Source organism: Pipistrellus hanaki (genome assembly GCF_964339955.1).
Source record: "Pipistrellus hanaki genome assembly, chromosome: 2".
Taxonomy (NCBI): domain Eukaryota; kingdom Metazoa; phylum Chordata; class Mammalia; order Chiroptera; family Vespertilionidae; genus Pipistrellus; species Pipistrellus hanaki.
In genome coordinates, this window is record NC_140504.1 from 2,935,722 (window position 1) to 2,951,724 (window position 16,003).

At 43.1% G+C, this 16,003-nt stretch overlaps 1 protein-coding gene across 7 annotated transcripts in view; it reads left to right on the top strand.

Moving 5' to 3' along the window:
• Nucleotides 1-16,003, top strand: part of TTC3 (tetratricopeptide repeat domain 3) — a 91,990-nt gene that overhangs the window by 62,180 nt on the left and 13,807 nt on the right. For all 7 annotated transcript variants that reach the window (XM_084873574.1, XM_084873575.1, XM_084873579.1 and 4 more), the window contains 5 exons: nucleotides 2,058-2,219; nucleotides 6,641-8,186; nucleotides 9,005-9,070; nucleotides 11,341-11,490; nucleotides 13,839-13,978. In XM_084873574.1, coding sequence (XP_084729700.1) covers nucleotides 2,058-2,219; nucleotides 6,641-8,186; nucleotides 9,005-9,070; nucleotides 11,341-11,490; nucleotides 13,839-13,978 — 2,064 coding nt within the window. The remainder of the gene's footprint in view (nucleotides 1-2,057; nucleotides 2,220-6,640; nucleotides 8,187-9,004; nucleotides 9,071-11,340; nucleotides 11,491-13,838; nucleotides 13,979-16,003) is intronic.

Below are 16,003 nucleotides of genomic sequence, written 5' to 3' on the forward strand. Positions count from 1 at the left end.
GTGTCTCAGTGGTATGCAGATTTTTTAGCTAAGGGCAATTTTAGCTTCAGGCTCAAGTGAAAATTCTGCCCCTTCCTTTAACCACCTAAAAAATATTGAATTAGAGGCCTTGCCCATAATAAGACATTATCCTACATAATAAAAGGCTAATATCAAATCGACCAAACAGCAAAAAGACCAGTCACTATGACATGCAATGACCACCAGGGGGTAGATGCTCAATGCAGATGTCCCCTGGTGGTACTTTGCTCCCACAGGGGGAGCATCGCTGAACCTCTCCTGCCTCCATGGCAGTGCTAAGGATGTCCATCTAATGGCTTAGGCCCACTCCCTATGGAAAGCGCGAGGGTGCAGTCTGGACTGAGGGAACTGCCCCTCCAAGTGCACGAATTTCATGCACCAGGCCTCTAGTAAAAAAATAAAATCACAAGGCTGATGATATCACTTGATAAATGTGAGAACCCACTATGTGCAAGATACTATAGGGCAATCCTAGGAAATGTTCTTTAAAGTGTTTATTGAAGATAATGTTCAATTGATAATTACTGGCATATTTGCTAAAATAGGAGAAATGGAGATGTTTTGGAAGTTATATATATATGATGTAATAGTTTAACCTTAAATGTTAGTAATTTTTAATAGCATCTGGTTGTTGAAGCGATGTTTTGAAGAAACCAATATAGACGTAAGTAGAAATAAAACTAATATGTAGCAATGACCTTTTTATATCTTATTTTTTCTGGGCTAAAAAAACAAACAAAACAACAACAAAAGTTTTGGGTTTTTTTCTACATTTCTTAAAGAGGTTGTATAACAGTTGTTTTGCGCAGTCATTTTCATGGATTCTTAAAATGGATAAATTGTTTTAAATTAAAATTGTAATAACCTATGCTTATATTACACTTATATATACCAGGCAGTATTCTAAGAGCTTTCCATATAGTACAACTCCTTCAATTCACTCTTTCACCTAGGAGGTAACTATTATTCTGTTCATTTTATATGTAAGGCAACTAATGCACAGTGTTGCATGATGTGCCCAAGGACACAGCTTGTAAACAGCAGAACCGAATTTAAGCCCAGCAATCTGGTGTAGAGCCCACACGAAAACTGCATCTTTTTAGAGTGCTAAAATCATGCCCCCCCCTTTTTTAATCTTTTTATTAAGTACGAGTCTCAATTTCACTTTAAATGAATAGCAGTTATAATAAAACTTTTCATTTTTCTCTTTAACAAGTTGCAATCAATGCAACATTGAATCTTTTTACTTTTTAAACCCGGGAGTTTTAAAAAATTTGCTTGGTAGCAAGAATAAGTAGGGTAATCTAAAGTGCTTATTCAGTAGTCAGATCCATCTATTGTACTTATTGACTAATTGCGGAAGGTAACTTCTCTGAATTAAATTCTTTGGTAGCAGGTTTTTATTTTTTTGCATCATAATACCACATAACTGCGCAGCGCCAGCACAGCCAAGGGTTTCGGCGAGCCTGAGGGAGGGCTGGTGAAGGAAGAATAAAATGACAGACAAAGAGAATAAGCTGGGTCTAGGTGGATCTTCTGGGCCTGGCTGAGGCCACAGAACTGATCCAGACTGCAAAGCTGATGCTTTATTTATAGTCAGGGGTAAACAAGGTAATTTACAATGTTCTTGTAAGTTTTACTTGTTTTGCAGCATTTTTTGCCCCTCCCACAGCCCATTAGTTACCCCGGAAAGATCTAGGGAGCAGTCACAAGATCAAGCTTAATTATGCTTAGAGGACTGTGCTCTCTAAGCTGGGACTTGTTTGCAACTTTGCCAGCAGGTCAGTCTGAGGCTTAACCCTATAACCGCTCCCTACATATAGCATGTTACTATCTTTATGTTTACTTTCATTTAATGTTAGTGAGACAAAAGTAGATTTATACTTGTGAGTACATGAAACAGTTTATTCTTGTATTTATTAATTGCATTATTTTCCATACAAACAACTGTATACCTACTTTTGCCTAATCCTGTATTATTCTTGGTCGCCTAAAGCTGGGTCAATTATTCACAGAAAATTTTTTTTAATCAACAGGCGCAATTCAAATTCCACAGGCCCATTTGTAGTGCCTGACCATCTTCGGCAAGACGTAGAAGAATTCGAAGCTTTGTATGGACAGCACAGCAATGAATATGTTGTCCGTAAGAAGAAGGTGTGGGACATTAACCCAAAGCAAAAAAGTTCAACTCTGTATGAGTGAGTAGAATGTTTCTGCAACTACTATTTTATATGGAGGCTGCCAGTTAAAGATGTTAAGTTGTTTAATTTGTATCCCAAATGATTATTTAATGAGTCGTTTATTGGCTTGTAAACTCTGGGGAAGCAAAGTGTTTTTATAGCTTTTGTTCAGTATTCTACAAATAAAACTCAGGATTTTTAATTATTAAATTTAAAATTCTAATGATTATTTTTTTAATCTTTATTGTTCTGAATATTATAGATGTTTCTCTTTTTTCCCACCATCGCTCCCCTCCACCCAGTTCCGACCCCACTCCAGGCCTTTTCCCCCATGCCCCACTGAGCTCGTCCATAGGTGTGAGCTCTTTGTTCAATCTTTTCCTGCACCCCCCATAATCCCTTCCCCTGAAAATTGTTAGTCTGCTCCCTTTCCACACCCTGATTCTATTACATTCACCAGTCTGTTCTGTTTATCAGGTTTTTTACTCATTTGATTTTTAGGTTCACTTGTTGATAGATAATGTATTTGTTGTCACTTTGTTCATAATTTTTTATCTTTACCTTTTTCTTCTTCTTCTTCTTCTTAGAGAATACCCTTCAGCATTTCATATAATACTGGTTTGGTTGATGAACTCTTTTAGCTTTTTTTTGTCTGTGAAGCTCTTTATCTGACATTCAATTCTGAATGATAGCTTTGCTGGGTAGAGTAATCTTGGTTGTAGGTTCTTGCTATTCATCACTTTGAATATTTCTAGTCATTCCCTTCTGGCCTGCATAGTTTCTGTTTAGAAATCAGCAGACAGTCGTATGGGTACTTGCTTATAGGTAACTGTTTTTCACATGCTGCTGTTAAGATTCTCTTTTTGTCTTTTGCCCTTGGAATTTTATTTATTTATTTATTTATTTAATATATTTTATTGATTTTTTACAGAGAGGAAGGGAGAGAGAGAGAGAGAGCTAGAAACGTTGATGAGAAACATCAACCGGCCGCCTCTTGCACACCCCCTACTGGGGATGTGCCCGCAACCAACGTACATGCCCCTGACCGGAATCGAACCTGGGACCTTTCAGTCCACAGACCAACGCTCTACCACTGAGCCAAACCGGTTTCGGCAGCCCTTGGCATTTTAATTATGATGTGTCTTGGTTTGGTCCCAGTTGGATTCCTGTTGTTTGGAGTTCTTTGCGCTTCCTGGACTTGTAAGTCTACTTCTTTCACCAGGTAGGGGAAGTTTTCTATCATTATTTCTTCAAATAGGTTTTCAATATCTTGCCGTCTCTCTTCTTCTGGCACCCCCATAATTTGGATATTGGTATGCTTGAGTTTGTCTCAGAGGCTCCTTACACTACCTTCATATTTTTGGATTATTTTTTCTTTTTGCTTTTTTGGTTGGGTGTATTTTGCTTCTTCGCATTTCATATCTTTGACTTGATTCTTGGGATTCTCTCGTCTGCTGTTGGATCTCTATATATTATTCTTTATTTCATTCAGTGCATGCTTAATTCCTGATTGGTCCTTTTTCATATCCTTAAGGATCTCACTAAATTTCTCAGAGGTTTCTAGAAGATTCTTGAGTAACTTTATAATTGTGGTTTTTGAACTGTATATCCAGTATTTTGCTTTCCTCCATTTCTTTCATTTGTGATATCTTTCTTTTTCTCTACATTTTGGCTGCTTCCCTGTGTTTGTTTCTATGTCCCTGGTAGCTGCTAAGTCTTCTTTAGTTGATAGAGTGGCTTTGTGTGGTAGGTGTCCTATAGGACCCAGTGGCTCAGCCGCCTCAGTCACCTGAGGTGGACACTCTTGGTGCACCCCTTTGTGGGCTGTTCGCACAGTTTTGTTGTAGTTAGCCTTTGATTGCTGTTGGTATCACTGGGAGGAATTATTCTCCAAGCCAATTGGCCGTGATGACCAGCTGTGTCTGCACTGGAAGATCTGTTACACAGGAGACACCCTTACGGGGCAGGACTTGCTTCAGTGGGGCTTTGGTGCTCACTGAGTCTGTCTCTTGAGTGTGTCATTTATGGATGTGAAGGATTGTAATCTGGTATGGTTTATTTTGACCACTGGGTACACTGGCTCTTGGATCTCCAAGGAGGTGCAAGGTCAGCCACTATCTGGGGCTGCCCAGCAGGAGCTACAGAGAGATCTGCAGATTCCTCCTCTTTGTATGGGGTTTGGGGGTGCCCAGACGAAGCCCAGCTGTGAAGCAAGGCTGGCTGCTACTGCCGGCCTTGGACCTTCTTTTGGAAGCCCTGGGGCCCTCCTACCCAGCTGTAATTTGACAGGTTTTAAAAGAAAGGACAGGCCATTCATATGCAAAGCCAATGTGCACAGCTTGGGTGGGATTGTAAATTGGGTGGGGCGGGGTCTTAAGAAATCACCAGGGCAAAATAAACAGCAATGGCAGCCAGTCAGCCCTGCACAAGTGAGGTCCCTGCATTTCCATGTCCCCCGCCCCATGCAGGAACAAAGATCGCTGGGAGCCCCTTTGAAAGCCGCCCTCGCATCCCTGCCCCATGTCAGACAGTCCAGTTTCTCCCCATACGTATCTCGGTCCCCCAGAGTCTCACCCAGAACTGAAGTTTAGAGCAAGCAGGAGCTTGTATCTCCCTCCCGGTTAAAAGAACTGCACATCCAGGTGCCAACATTTTCCAAGACTTTGCACATCTTACCAGTCTCACTGCACTTTCTTCACCTCTCTTGTTATGGAATTTTCACTCAGCCACCTTTCCTGCTGATCTGGGTGGTAGTTGTTCTGCATTTTAGTTGTAGTTTTGATGTGGCTATGAGAGGCAACAAGTGTTTACCTATGCTGCCATCTTGGTTCTCTCCTAATGATTATCTTGTCAGTTTGAGTTGCTAATGAAGATACTTTCTACTTCCAAAACTGTCCTGCTATGTCCTGATAGGACTAATAAAAGTTTCCAGCCATGCCCTATTTGGTTTGGCTCAGTGGATAGAGCGTGGGCCTGCGGACTGAAAGGTTCCAGGTTCATTTCCAGTCAAGGGCAGATGCCTGGGTTGAAGGCTTGATCCCCTGTAGGGGGGTGTGCAGAAGCCAGCCAATCAATGATTCTTTCTCATCATTGATGTTTCTATCTCTCCCTCTCCCTTCCTCTCTGAAATCAATAAATATATATTTTATACCATAACTGGTTTGGCTCAATGTATAGAGCATCTGCCTGTGGACTTGGGTCCCAGGTTCGATTCTGGTCAAGGGCCTGTGCCTTGGTTGCAGGCACATCCCCAGTGGAGGGTGTGCAGTAGGCAACTGATGTTTCTCTCTTATTAATGTTTCTGGCTCTCTGACTCTCTCCTTCTTCTCTGTAAAAAATGTAATTTTATATATATATATATATATATATATATATATATATATATATATATATATATATATATATATAAAATAAACATCGATGAGAGAGAAATACCAATCCGCTGCCTCCTGCACACCCCCCACTGGGGATGTGCCCTTGACCAGAATCAAACCTGAGACCCTTGAGTTTACTCTATCCACTTAGCCGAACTGGTCAGGGCTTATTTCCTTTTTTCACTTAATATTTTTGTTTTTATATTCTGTTTGTTTGTTTTTTTCCCTCAGATAAATTTTTTTTCCTTTTTAAATAGATTGTATACTTATATAATTAAAAACGTATAAAGTAATTTTTAATCCCCTTTGTTTTTTTTACTAAAAGTTATTTTTTGTGGGGGTTTTTTAAATATATTTTATTGATTTTTTTACAGAGAGGAAGGGAGAGAGAGAGAGAGCCAGAAACGTTGATGAGAGAGAAACATCGACCAGGTGCCTCCTGCACACCCCCTACCGGGGATGTGCCCACAACCAATGTACATGCCCTTGACCGGAATCGAACCTGGGACCTTTCAGACTGCAGACCGACGCTCTACCACTGAGCCAAACTGGTTTCGGCTTTTTTTTCCTAAAAGTTTTAAAAATTATTTTCTGAGGGAGAAACAAAATTTTACTTACAGTATTGTTGGTTATACAGTTAGCCTTTCTCAGATTTAATATGATTGTAACATTGTTGGGGAAGAGTTGAGATCAGCTGGAAGTGAAATAGTATTTGCTTTGGGAGAATTTTTTGGGAAATATACACTGACTGGCCAAATTATTATGATCTCTGAACGCATAATTATCTGGCCACTTAGTATATATATTAGAGGCCCGGTGCATGAATTTGTGCATGGATGGGATCCAGCCAGCCTGGCCAGGGGGAGGGGACATGGGCTGTTGACGGGCCTGCCTGCTGGTCAAATTCCTGGTCGAGGGGACAATTTGCGTATTAGACTTTCATTATATAGAATATACAGAGTGGCCAGATTATTCAGAGATCGTAATCTGGCCACTCAGTGTATATTTTTAATGAACATGTACAAATACTTATAACAACTTATATAAATGCAAATTTCCCCCCAGTTATTTCTCTCAGTTGTTGGAAGAGCATGGTCCCTTGGATATGAGTAACAACATGTTCTCTGAAGAATATGAATTCTTCCCAGAAGAAACTCGTCAGATACTAGAAAAAGCCGGAGGTTTGAAATCTTTTCTCCTAGGATGTCCTCGTTTTGTTGTGATTGACAACTGTATTGCTTTGAAGAAAGTTGCATCACGGCTCAAGAAAAAGAGAAAGAAGAAAAACATCAAGACAAAAGTGAGAGAAGTATCAAAAACAGGAGAGTGTTTACGAAGTAAACTGCCGCTGAATCCAACCGCTAGGGAATTTAAACCAGATGTGAAGTCCAAAGCAGTGTCCAGTTTATCTTCAGCACCAGCTCCTGAAGATGTAAAGCCCCAGCCTGCATCTGCTGATGCTCCCAAACCAGCCTGTGAAGCCGAGAAGCCACAACCAGTGTCCGAGAATCCTCCCAGGCCAGTCTCAGAGGGCGAGAAGCCCAAAGAGGTCTCTGCCAGTCCTCCCAAAGCAGCCTCTGAAGATGCGAGCCGCCAGCAAGCAGCCTCTGAGAATGTGAGCCACCAGCAAGCAGCCTCTGAGAATGCGAGCCACCAGCAAGCAGCCTCTGAGAATGCGAGCCGCCAGCAAGCAGCCTCTAAGGAGGCGAGCCACCAGCAAGCAGCCTCTGAGAATGCGAGCCGCCAGCAAGCAGCCTCTAAGGAGGCGAGCCACCAGCAAGCAGCCTCTGAGAATGCGAGCCGCCAGCGAGCAGTGTCTCAGCATGCGAGTCACCAGCGAGCAGCATCTCAGAATGCAAGCCGCCAGCGAGCAGCATCTCAGAATGCAAGCCACCAGCGAGCAGCTTCTCAGAACGTGAGCCACCAGCGAGCAGCATCTCAGGATGCGAGCCGCCATCGAGCAGCCTCTCAGCATGCGAGCCGCCAGCGAGCAGCCTCTCAGCATGTGAGCCGCCAGCGAGCAGCCTCTGAGGAGACGAGCCGCCCACGAGCAGCCACTCGGGAGGTGAGCCGCCTGCGAGCTTCCTCCGTTTCCCCCAGGCCAGCTCATGAGGACGTGAAAACAACCTATTGGACTCAGGCCCCAATGGTCACAGGGTACTGTACATACCTTCCCTTTGGGCCATTCCAGGTTGCCCCACCACCACCAGCATACATAAGCATGGTGCCGACGTTGCCCCAATACACTCTTTACACCCCGATGGCCACCATCTCAACTGAGTATCAGCTGCAAACCTCGGTGACAGTGGTATCCTCTTACATAGCCAATGACAGGCCAGGTCAGAGTGCTGCTGTGTATTGTGAGGGGCGCCGTCGTCTGAATGCTGAGCGTGCCCCTGGCCACCAGATTGCCTCAGAAACACAGATCCCTCCGAACTCTTTGGAGATGTCAGGACAGTCACAGTGCGGCACAGGTGGTGCTGCCCCAGCCCAGAGTGAGCCCAGCAGAAACCATGGTCACTGTGCAAATGCTGCCCACAAGCAGGAAGCAAACCCAGAAAGGACCGATGAAGCAACGGATATTCCACATACACAAGTGTTTGCCACACAGGTAAGACTTAAATAGAAAGAGGTTGTCTTAGTACTGAAGTTAAACTTTTTTCCATTTTCCATTGCCAATATATGTACACTAAAATGATTGAACATATATAGTTACTAATGCTTTCACCTGAAAATGTCTTGAAAATATGAGCCCTTTGGATAATCCTGTCAAGAAAGAATTTTGGGACCTAGTAAATAATACCCTTGTTTTCTCCCCCAGTTTTACACCAGTGGAGAAATAAACTAGAGGAATCAGTAGATGGAAACAAACATCACTTTAGTAACATTAAGGCACAGTAGGAAGATGGGGTTCTCTCTCTGAAGTGGAGCCCCTGCAGCAGCGCTGGACTGGAGGCCTCCCATCGTGCCTGCCCCATAACACTGGATAGAGGAGGAGGGACAGTGTGCTCTCTGCACACACAGCTCCCAAGAGGGAGGGAGAGAGAGTCCAGGTTACACGTGCCCAGTTTCTCCTACCGAAACGGGAGAGGAGGGAGTTAAGCAACCAGATGGAGAGAAAGAGGAGGGAGGTGCATAAAAGTTCCTTCCTAACAAGCATAAATTTAGATTCTTCTGTAGTTAGCTTTACTGGGCATGGATTTATTAAACCCTGATTGGATTATCTCCTACTCACCAAGTTTTTTATTTTCTAGAAAGCTTTGAACAAATAAGAGTAATGAGTCAAAACCATTTAAAAAAAAAAAAAAAAACCCTACAAAAAATTGTGAGCATGTTTTTAAATATTACTTAAAATGGTATTACTTAACGGACCTATTTTACTAGAGCAGTTGACATAGATTGAAATTGAGTGTTTGTTTTGCCCCAAAGGTGTCTGGGAGTGTAGCACATCAAGAAGTCAACACTGAGCCATATGATCCTTTGGAGGCACAACAGGTGAGTCAGAATTGCATTACATTGTGTAAAGGTTCGAATGACTGACTAGAACTATTTTGGAGCCATCTACTAGTAATTCATATGAAGTGTTATTATGGAATAAGCTTTAGAAAATAACCAAAAAAGTCCTGTTTTGTTTTTATTGTTGGAATTGGGTAAGGAAAAGCAGAGGAATAGGTAAGATTTTTTCTAATTTATTTATTTTATAGTATAATGGCTTTACTGTTTAACTGCTATAATGAGCCGGTATTGATTGATAAATAGTGCTTATTCCCATGAATGATATAGGTCATATTATAAACAAGAGGTCCAGTGCACGAAATCCATGCAGCCAAGGGAGTAGGGGGGATTGTTTTTCAGCCCGGCCTGCACCCTCTCCAATCTGGGACCCCTTGAATGATGTCCTACTGCCAGTTTACAGGCATTGGGCCTAAACCGGCAGTTGGACATCCCTCTCACAATCCAGGACTTTTGGCTCCCAACTGCTTGCCTGCCTGCCTTCCTAATTGCATCTAACCGCTTCTGCCTGCCAACCTGATCACCCCCTAACCACTCCCATGCCAGCCTGATTGATATCTTACTGCTCCCCTGCCAGCCCATTTGCCCCCAACTTTCCTCCTCTGCTGGCCTGGTCACCCCTAACTGCCCTCCCCTACAGGGTTGATCGCCTTCAACTGCCCTCCCTTGCAGGCCTGGTGCCTCCCATCTGCCCTCCCCTACTTGCCTGATCACTCACAACTGCCCTCCCTTGCAAGCCTAGTCCCTCCCAGCTGCCCTCCCTGCTGGCCATCTTGTGGTGGCCATCTTGTGTCCACATAGGGGCAGGATCTTTGACCACATGGGGGCAGCCATATTGTGTGTTGGAGTGATGGTCAATCTGCATATTACTCTTTTATTAGATAGGATAGAGGTCTGGTGCACGGGTGGGGGCCAGCTGGTTTGCCCTGAAGGGTGTCCCGGATCAGGGTGGGGGTTCCCTTGGGGCATGGGGTGGCCTGAGCAAGGGGCCTGTGGTGGTTTGCAGACCAGTCATGTCCTCCAGCAACCCAAGTGGAGGCCCTGGTATCTGGGATATATTTACTTTCTACAGTTGAAACTGTGTAGCCTGGAGCGAGTCAAGCCTCTTGCTGGTTCAGTGGTGGCAGCCGTTTCTGTTTGGATTTGTTTACCTTCTATAATTGAAACTTTGTAGCCTTGAGTGGAGGCTTAGGCCAGCAAGGGCAGGCGGAAAGCTTGTCTTTCTCCGTTGCCAGTGAAACACCTCCCTCCTGCTCTCTGTGGCTGTAACCATCTTGGTTGGGTTTATTTGCATACTTGTTCTGATAGGCTTATGGGCATGGTTTGTGGAGTGGAGTGGAGTGATAGATAATTTGCATATTACTCTTTTATTAGATAGGATACCTTCGCTTTCTAAAGAATGATTGAATTAAAAAATATATTAATATAATTTACCGTGTTAATACACCTTACGATAAAAGTTATTTGATTGACTCCATAGTTGCTGAAAAAAGGTACTGGATTCTTTCCACTATGGCTTCTGGTTTTTGTTTGTTTTAAAGCTGATTTAAGACAGTTATATAACTGAAAACAATTCATTGATAACATTTTAACTTTAAAAAATCATCAACTATCCATTTAAAAGACTTTAAAGTAGGGCCAAAGTAAAAAAAAGTTCTGTTCTTATCTAAAATATGCATAATATACACACCTTTTAAACATAAATAGTTCTTGATGTTAGAGAATGACATTAACATCAAACTGTTGATTCAATACTAAACCCTTCTAAGACAAATATTCAGACATAGTTATAGTACAGATCGAAAGTTTCATTATAAATTTCAGTAATATGAATAACTTTATTTTAAAAGAGCTGGCTTTGTTTAACAGTATTCAGGGGGTTTTAATTATTGAATCATTGTTGCATTTCTTTCCCTTGAAAATTTTCACCTGCCTTTTACACTCCTTTATTTTAAGAGGCAGTTCAGAACAAGTTCAGAAATAGGCATTTTTTTTGCCAAAACCGGTTTGGCTCAGTGGATAGAGTGTCGGCCTGCAGACTGAAAGGTCCCAGGTTCGATTCCGGTCAAGGGCATGTACCTTGGTTGCAGGTGCATCCCCAGTAGAAGGTGTGCGGGAGACAGCTGATCGATGTTTCTAACTCTCTATCCCTCTCTCCTCCTCTCTGTAAAAGTCAATAAAATAAAAAAAATTAAAAAAAGAAATAGGCACTTTTCGCTATTTTAATAGGAAACTTTGTAATTTACTTTTAGGAGGATATTTCACAGATTGAAAAGGAGTCCCACGTTTTACAAGAGCAGCTTAAAGAAGCCCGTGAAAATTACGAGAAGAGAAAACTCCAAGGCTCAGAAGAGACCAGGGACCTGGAAGAAAAGTTGAAAAGGAACTTGGAAGAAAATAAGGTAATAGTATCTGGTACCTCTCTTTAAAAGCATGTGGCATCATTAGGAAAATGTGTTTGTGCAGCTCATGAGCTGAGCGTTTGCATGTTTAGAACCTCTGCAAGTTACCATAGAAGAAAGGGGCTGTAAACCTGGGTTTTCATTTACCTACAGTTCAGTCCGCCTGATTAACCAAAACTATTTCTGGTGACTAAGTTCCAAGTTAGCCTTGTCTGTATTGAGAGGCAGTGGAGCATTAGTGGTTAGGAGTGTGAGGCCTGGAGTCAGACTGGCTGGGGTCAGATCAGGCTTGGCCCTCTCCCAGTTCTGATTTGGAGCAAGTTACTTAACTTCTCGGTGCTTTAGTTCCTTACCTAGAAAATTTGGGGTTAGATTAATACTTGTAAAGTACTTAAAACTGATGCATGGGAAGGGCTCTGTGAATGTTGGCTGCTACTATTCTTACTATTATTATCGTCATTTATTCCTAAGGAAGGATGAGAATAACACGTAGAACCTATGCACACCAGAACTGCAAAGCCACCCTAGGGTGTCTTTTCTGAACCTACTGATCTTGAATTATGTTGGCTAAGAGTATCAGTTATATGTAACTGCTATTGGAGTAATACTAATTAGTGGCAAAGTCAGATTGAATTGGGGGAACGTGGAATTACAGATGTGAGGAAATGGTGGTGCAGTCTTCCATACAGAGGTAACAGGGTGATAGTCCATTTAAGAAAGGAAGAGCCTGTCGCAGAAGTCGGGATCAGTAGCTGGAGCAATGTATTAAATAGAAGAAAATTAAATAGAAGAAAATTAGCTCCGTGCGACTTTAATCAAGGAACTCATTTATTTTTTATTTATTTTATTTTATTTTTCCCCCCATATAGATTAGTTTTTTTAGGAACTCATTTATTGAGGCTGGCCAGTGTGGCTTGGTGGAAAGTACCTCAAATACTTATTTTGGAATAAAGTTGAGGTTTTAAAAAAGAGATATAGAAACCAAATTTTCTCTAATTGAGGAAAAAAATCAACAAAAAGTGATGATAATTCTCTCTCTAAACTGGTACATGAAGAGAATGCAGTTACATCCTCTGGGATGTTCCTGCTCTTATTCTGATATTTTCAGGAAAAGTATTCAGATCGTTGTCCTTGGTGGAGTCAGAGACAAGTGTGTGAGGGCGCCCGATTAGCATTGTGAGGCCCGTGTCATTGGAAGGTGGTCGGTACAAACAGCTCATGCGCTCACGCAGCGTATGTTGTGGTTGAGCTATCAGAGCGTGTGCTTCTAATACTTAGTGCATTTTGTTACCTGACCCTTTAGGTACTCGTTGCCAAGTTGGCTCTCATGCTCCAGTATAACCTTTGGTCTCACATCATCTCCCAGCCAAAGGGTTGGTTCAGAGGTGAAATCATTGGCTTAGAATAGAAGCACAGGTGGGTGAGAAACAAGGTTGGCATGGCTACCAGCAGCAAGACATGCGAATGTCCTTTGCTCATAGTTGTAGGAGTGATCCAAGTAGAATCAGGATTTTGTAAATGGAGTGGGTCACCTTAGTCATTGTAATGACTTGGCAAATCCAGGGTCAGCAAGATTGCAGCAAGGGAAATGCGAGGAGAGCATCCCCTGCTGAGGGGCGGGCATTGAACTGTCACTGAGCCTCTGCTGCCCAGGAACAGTTGGCTGTGCACCTGCAAGCCGCTGGGCCCAGCCCCACCATTGCAGTCGGACTCGGCAGTCTGCCTCCCTGGGCCATTGAAAACCAAGTGCTGGCGGGGTCAGGAGGCTGCTGGGGACAGACACGAATCTTTTCACAGCTTTCTCAGAGGAAATACTCCGATTTCCTCATCTTCCTGCACCACAGGTCTCTGCTTCCAGAACCCAGCTAAGACTTTCTCTGTAGTCGAACTGAATCCCATGGTCTAGGAACTTGCCCCCTTATACTTGAGACCTCGTAACCAGTTTGACACTGAAGCCATTTCTCCCTGCCCTGCCTTCCGTACGTCCTCTTGCTTTTGTGCAGACGTGCCGTGGCCTTACTCTTCTGTGAGAGTTGTGCTTCGAGCGGTGGGCTCATGTGGGAGTCCGAGAGCAGATAGCACTGGTTCTGAGAAGCCCTTTCTGAGCACCATGGTCTGTTCTCGGTGTTACCTGACAGTCTCGCCCCTGCCTGGTGCCCTGAGAGCAGAGGAGGGCTGCGGGGGCTGAGGCCACATACTGGGTCACGTGGTAGCCCTGGCTCAGCCCAGAGCACAGCCAGCTGTGACAGTCCTGCTGAACCCGAGTCAGCCCTGGGGCATTGCCAGCACAGTTCTGATCTCTCAGGCTCCTTTGTTTGGTGAAGTAAATCTTTCTAAAATCGTTTTAGATCTCAAAGACAGAATTAGATTGGTTCCTCGAAGATTTGCAAAAGGAAATTAAAAAATGGCAACAGGAGAAAAAAGAAATACAAGAGAGACTAACAGCACTAAAGAAGGAAATGAAAAGGGTTTCAGATGCCACTGAAACGTAAGTTAGGCTCAGTGCAATGATTTCTGTTGTTTGTTTATTGGGGAGGGAGTTGTTGATACTGAAACATTTTTGATATTCCCTTTCAAACTAAATCAAGTGAAGTGAAAATTGTAAATACTGTTTCCTCTAATTTTAAAAAACATCTGTTGTTGAAATATGTCACCTGAAATGTTTTCTAAACCTGCCATGTTTGCAGATAGAGTGAGACTGAATTAAAGAGAGGCATCCTTCTAGTCTGAGCATTCCCTCTGCGGTGGCCATGACCTTTGACACACACCACACACACACACACACACACACACACACACACACTGCATCTGAAATGAGCGGACTAGTCTAGATCTTAAGCTTCTTTTCAGCACTAAGATTCTGTGGTGATTATTTTATTTATGATTACTTTCACCCTGAATCCTGAAAGCATTAAATTCCGTCCTGCAGTGTGAGGGATTTGGAAATACATACAGGCCTTACATTTATCTGCTGGGCCAAACTGGTGCTAAGATTCTCCATGACTGATTCTTCCCTCACTTCCTTAAACAGTAATATGTCCTACGATTCACTTAGCTTGTTACCTCCTGTGTAACAAAACACCCAAAACTCTGTGGCCTAAATTAGCAGCCACTTCAGCTGATGTGATCCCACATCGCTGGGATGGGCTCCGCCGGGATGCTGGTGTCCGATTCTCTCCCTCTCCCTGTGGCCTCCCTGTGACTTCTATCTACACGCTCTCTCCATCTGGTCTCCAGCGTGGCAGCCAGGCTCCTGTGTGGCCCTGGGAACTTCCAAGAGTGCAGAAGCAGGAGCTGCCAGGCCCTGCAGGTCCGCGCCAGAGCTGTCAGGCTTCCTTCCACCACATTCTCCAGTTTCAGGCGGGCCTCATCCGGAGCCAAGAGCTGCACAGTGGGGGCCGGGTCACCAGGGGCCACACCACCACACTCATCTTTCAGGGCATTTATGCGTTTTCCATTTGCCGTGCCATGTGATCAGATGGCTTTCATTATGTCTTGCTAGTCACATCTGGGCAGTTTCTAGGCAGCCCTTAAAAGAATGGTGAAACATAAAACACTGCCTCTGTCACGTCCAAGTAGCTCCAGGGAACACGTTTGCAGAAGAGATAATGTCTGTACAGCTCTTTTCCTCTTCATATTTGAGCAGGTCTAGTCTTAATCATTGTTATCCAGAAATTGAGAAATATTTATGTTGAACATGCTCTAATTAAACAAAAATAAATTAATCTGTTGATAGGAAAATATTTTTTCTCTGCTAGCATAAAAATTAACCATTTCTGCTGGGGAATAAACTTTTTACTGGTCCCCCCTCCATACCCTTCATACACACACTGTATTAATATATGTATTTCTTTGCCTCTTTTGGTCATTGTTTAAAGATACAGATAGGCTTTAAAGATAGGCTTCTCTGTGCTTTTTATACTTTCCAAGTAAATACTTTATATTTAGCTTTTAAAGCAAAATCTTAAAACTATTAGATCTCCTAAAGAAGCTCAAAGGATATGAACAATGATGTGATTTTTCTACACTTTAGATCACACTTAGTATTAAAAGTGGCTGGGGCATAGGGAGCTCCTGCCTGGTGCAATGGGACCAGTGGCATCTATGGAAATGACGCAGGTTCCATGAAAGAACAAGGCACAGTGGAGTGCTTAGAGGAAGGTGTCCGCACAAGAAGGAATGGCATCGGAGCTGGTTCTTAGTGGAAACTCGGGGTGTTCCGCCAGTAGAGATGACCGAGAAGGTGTGTCAGGAGCATGAAGAGGGAGAATCCTTTCCTCCGGGCGTTGCTTAGGAGTCACATTGGCACTTGGTTTGGAAGGGTTGTCAGTACACACATGAGGGTGTGTGCGTGTGTGTTAGACTTTAAGTTTTATTTTTTTAAATAATATGAGTATTATTGATTTCAGAGAGGAAGTGAGAGGAATAGAGAGATAGAAACATCAATGATGGGAGAGAATCATTGATCTGCTGCCTCTTGTACTCCCTCTACTGAGAATCGAGCCCACATTCC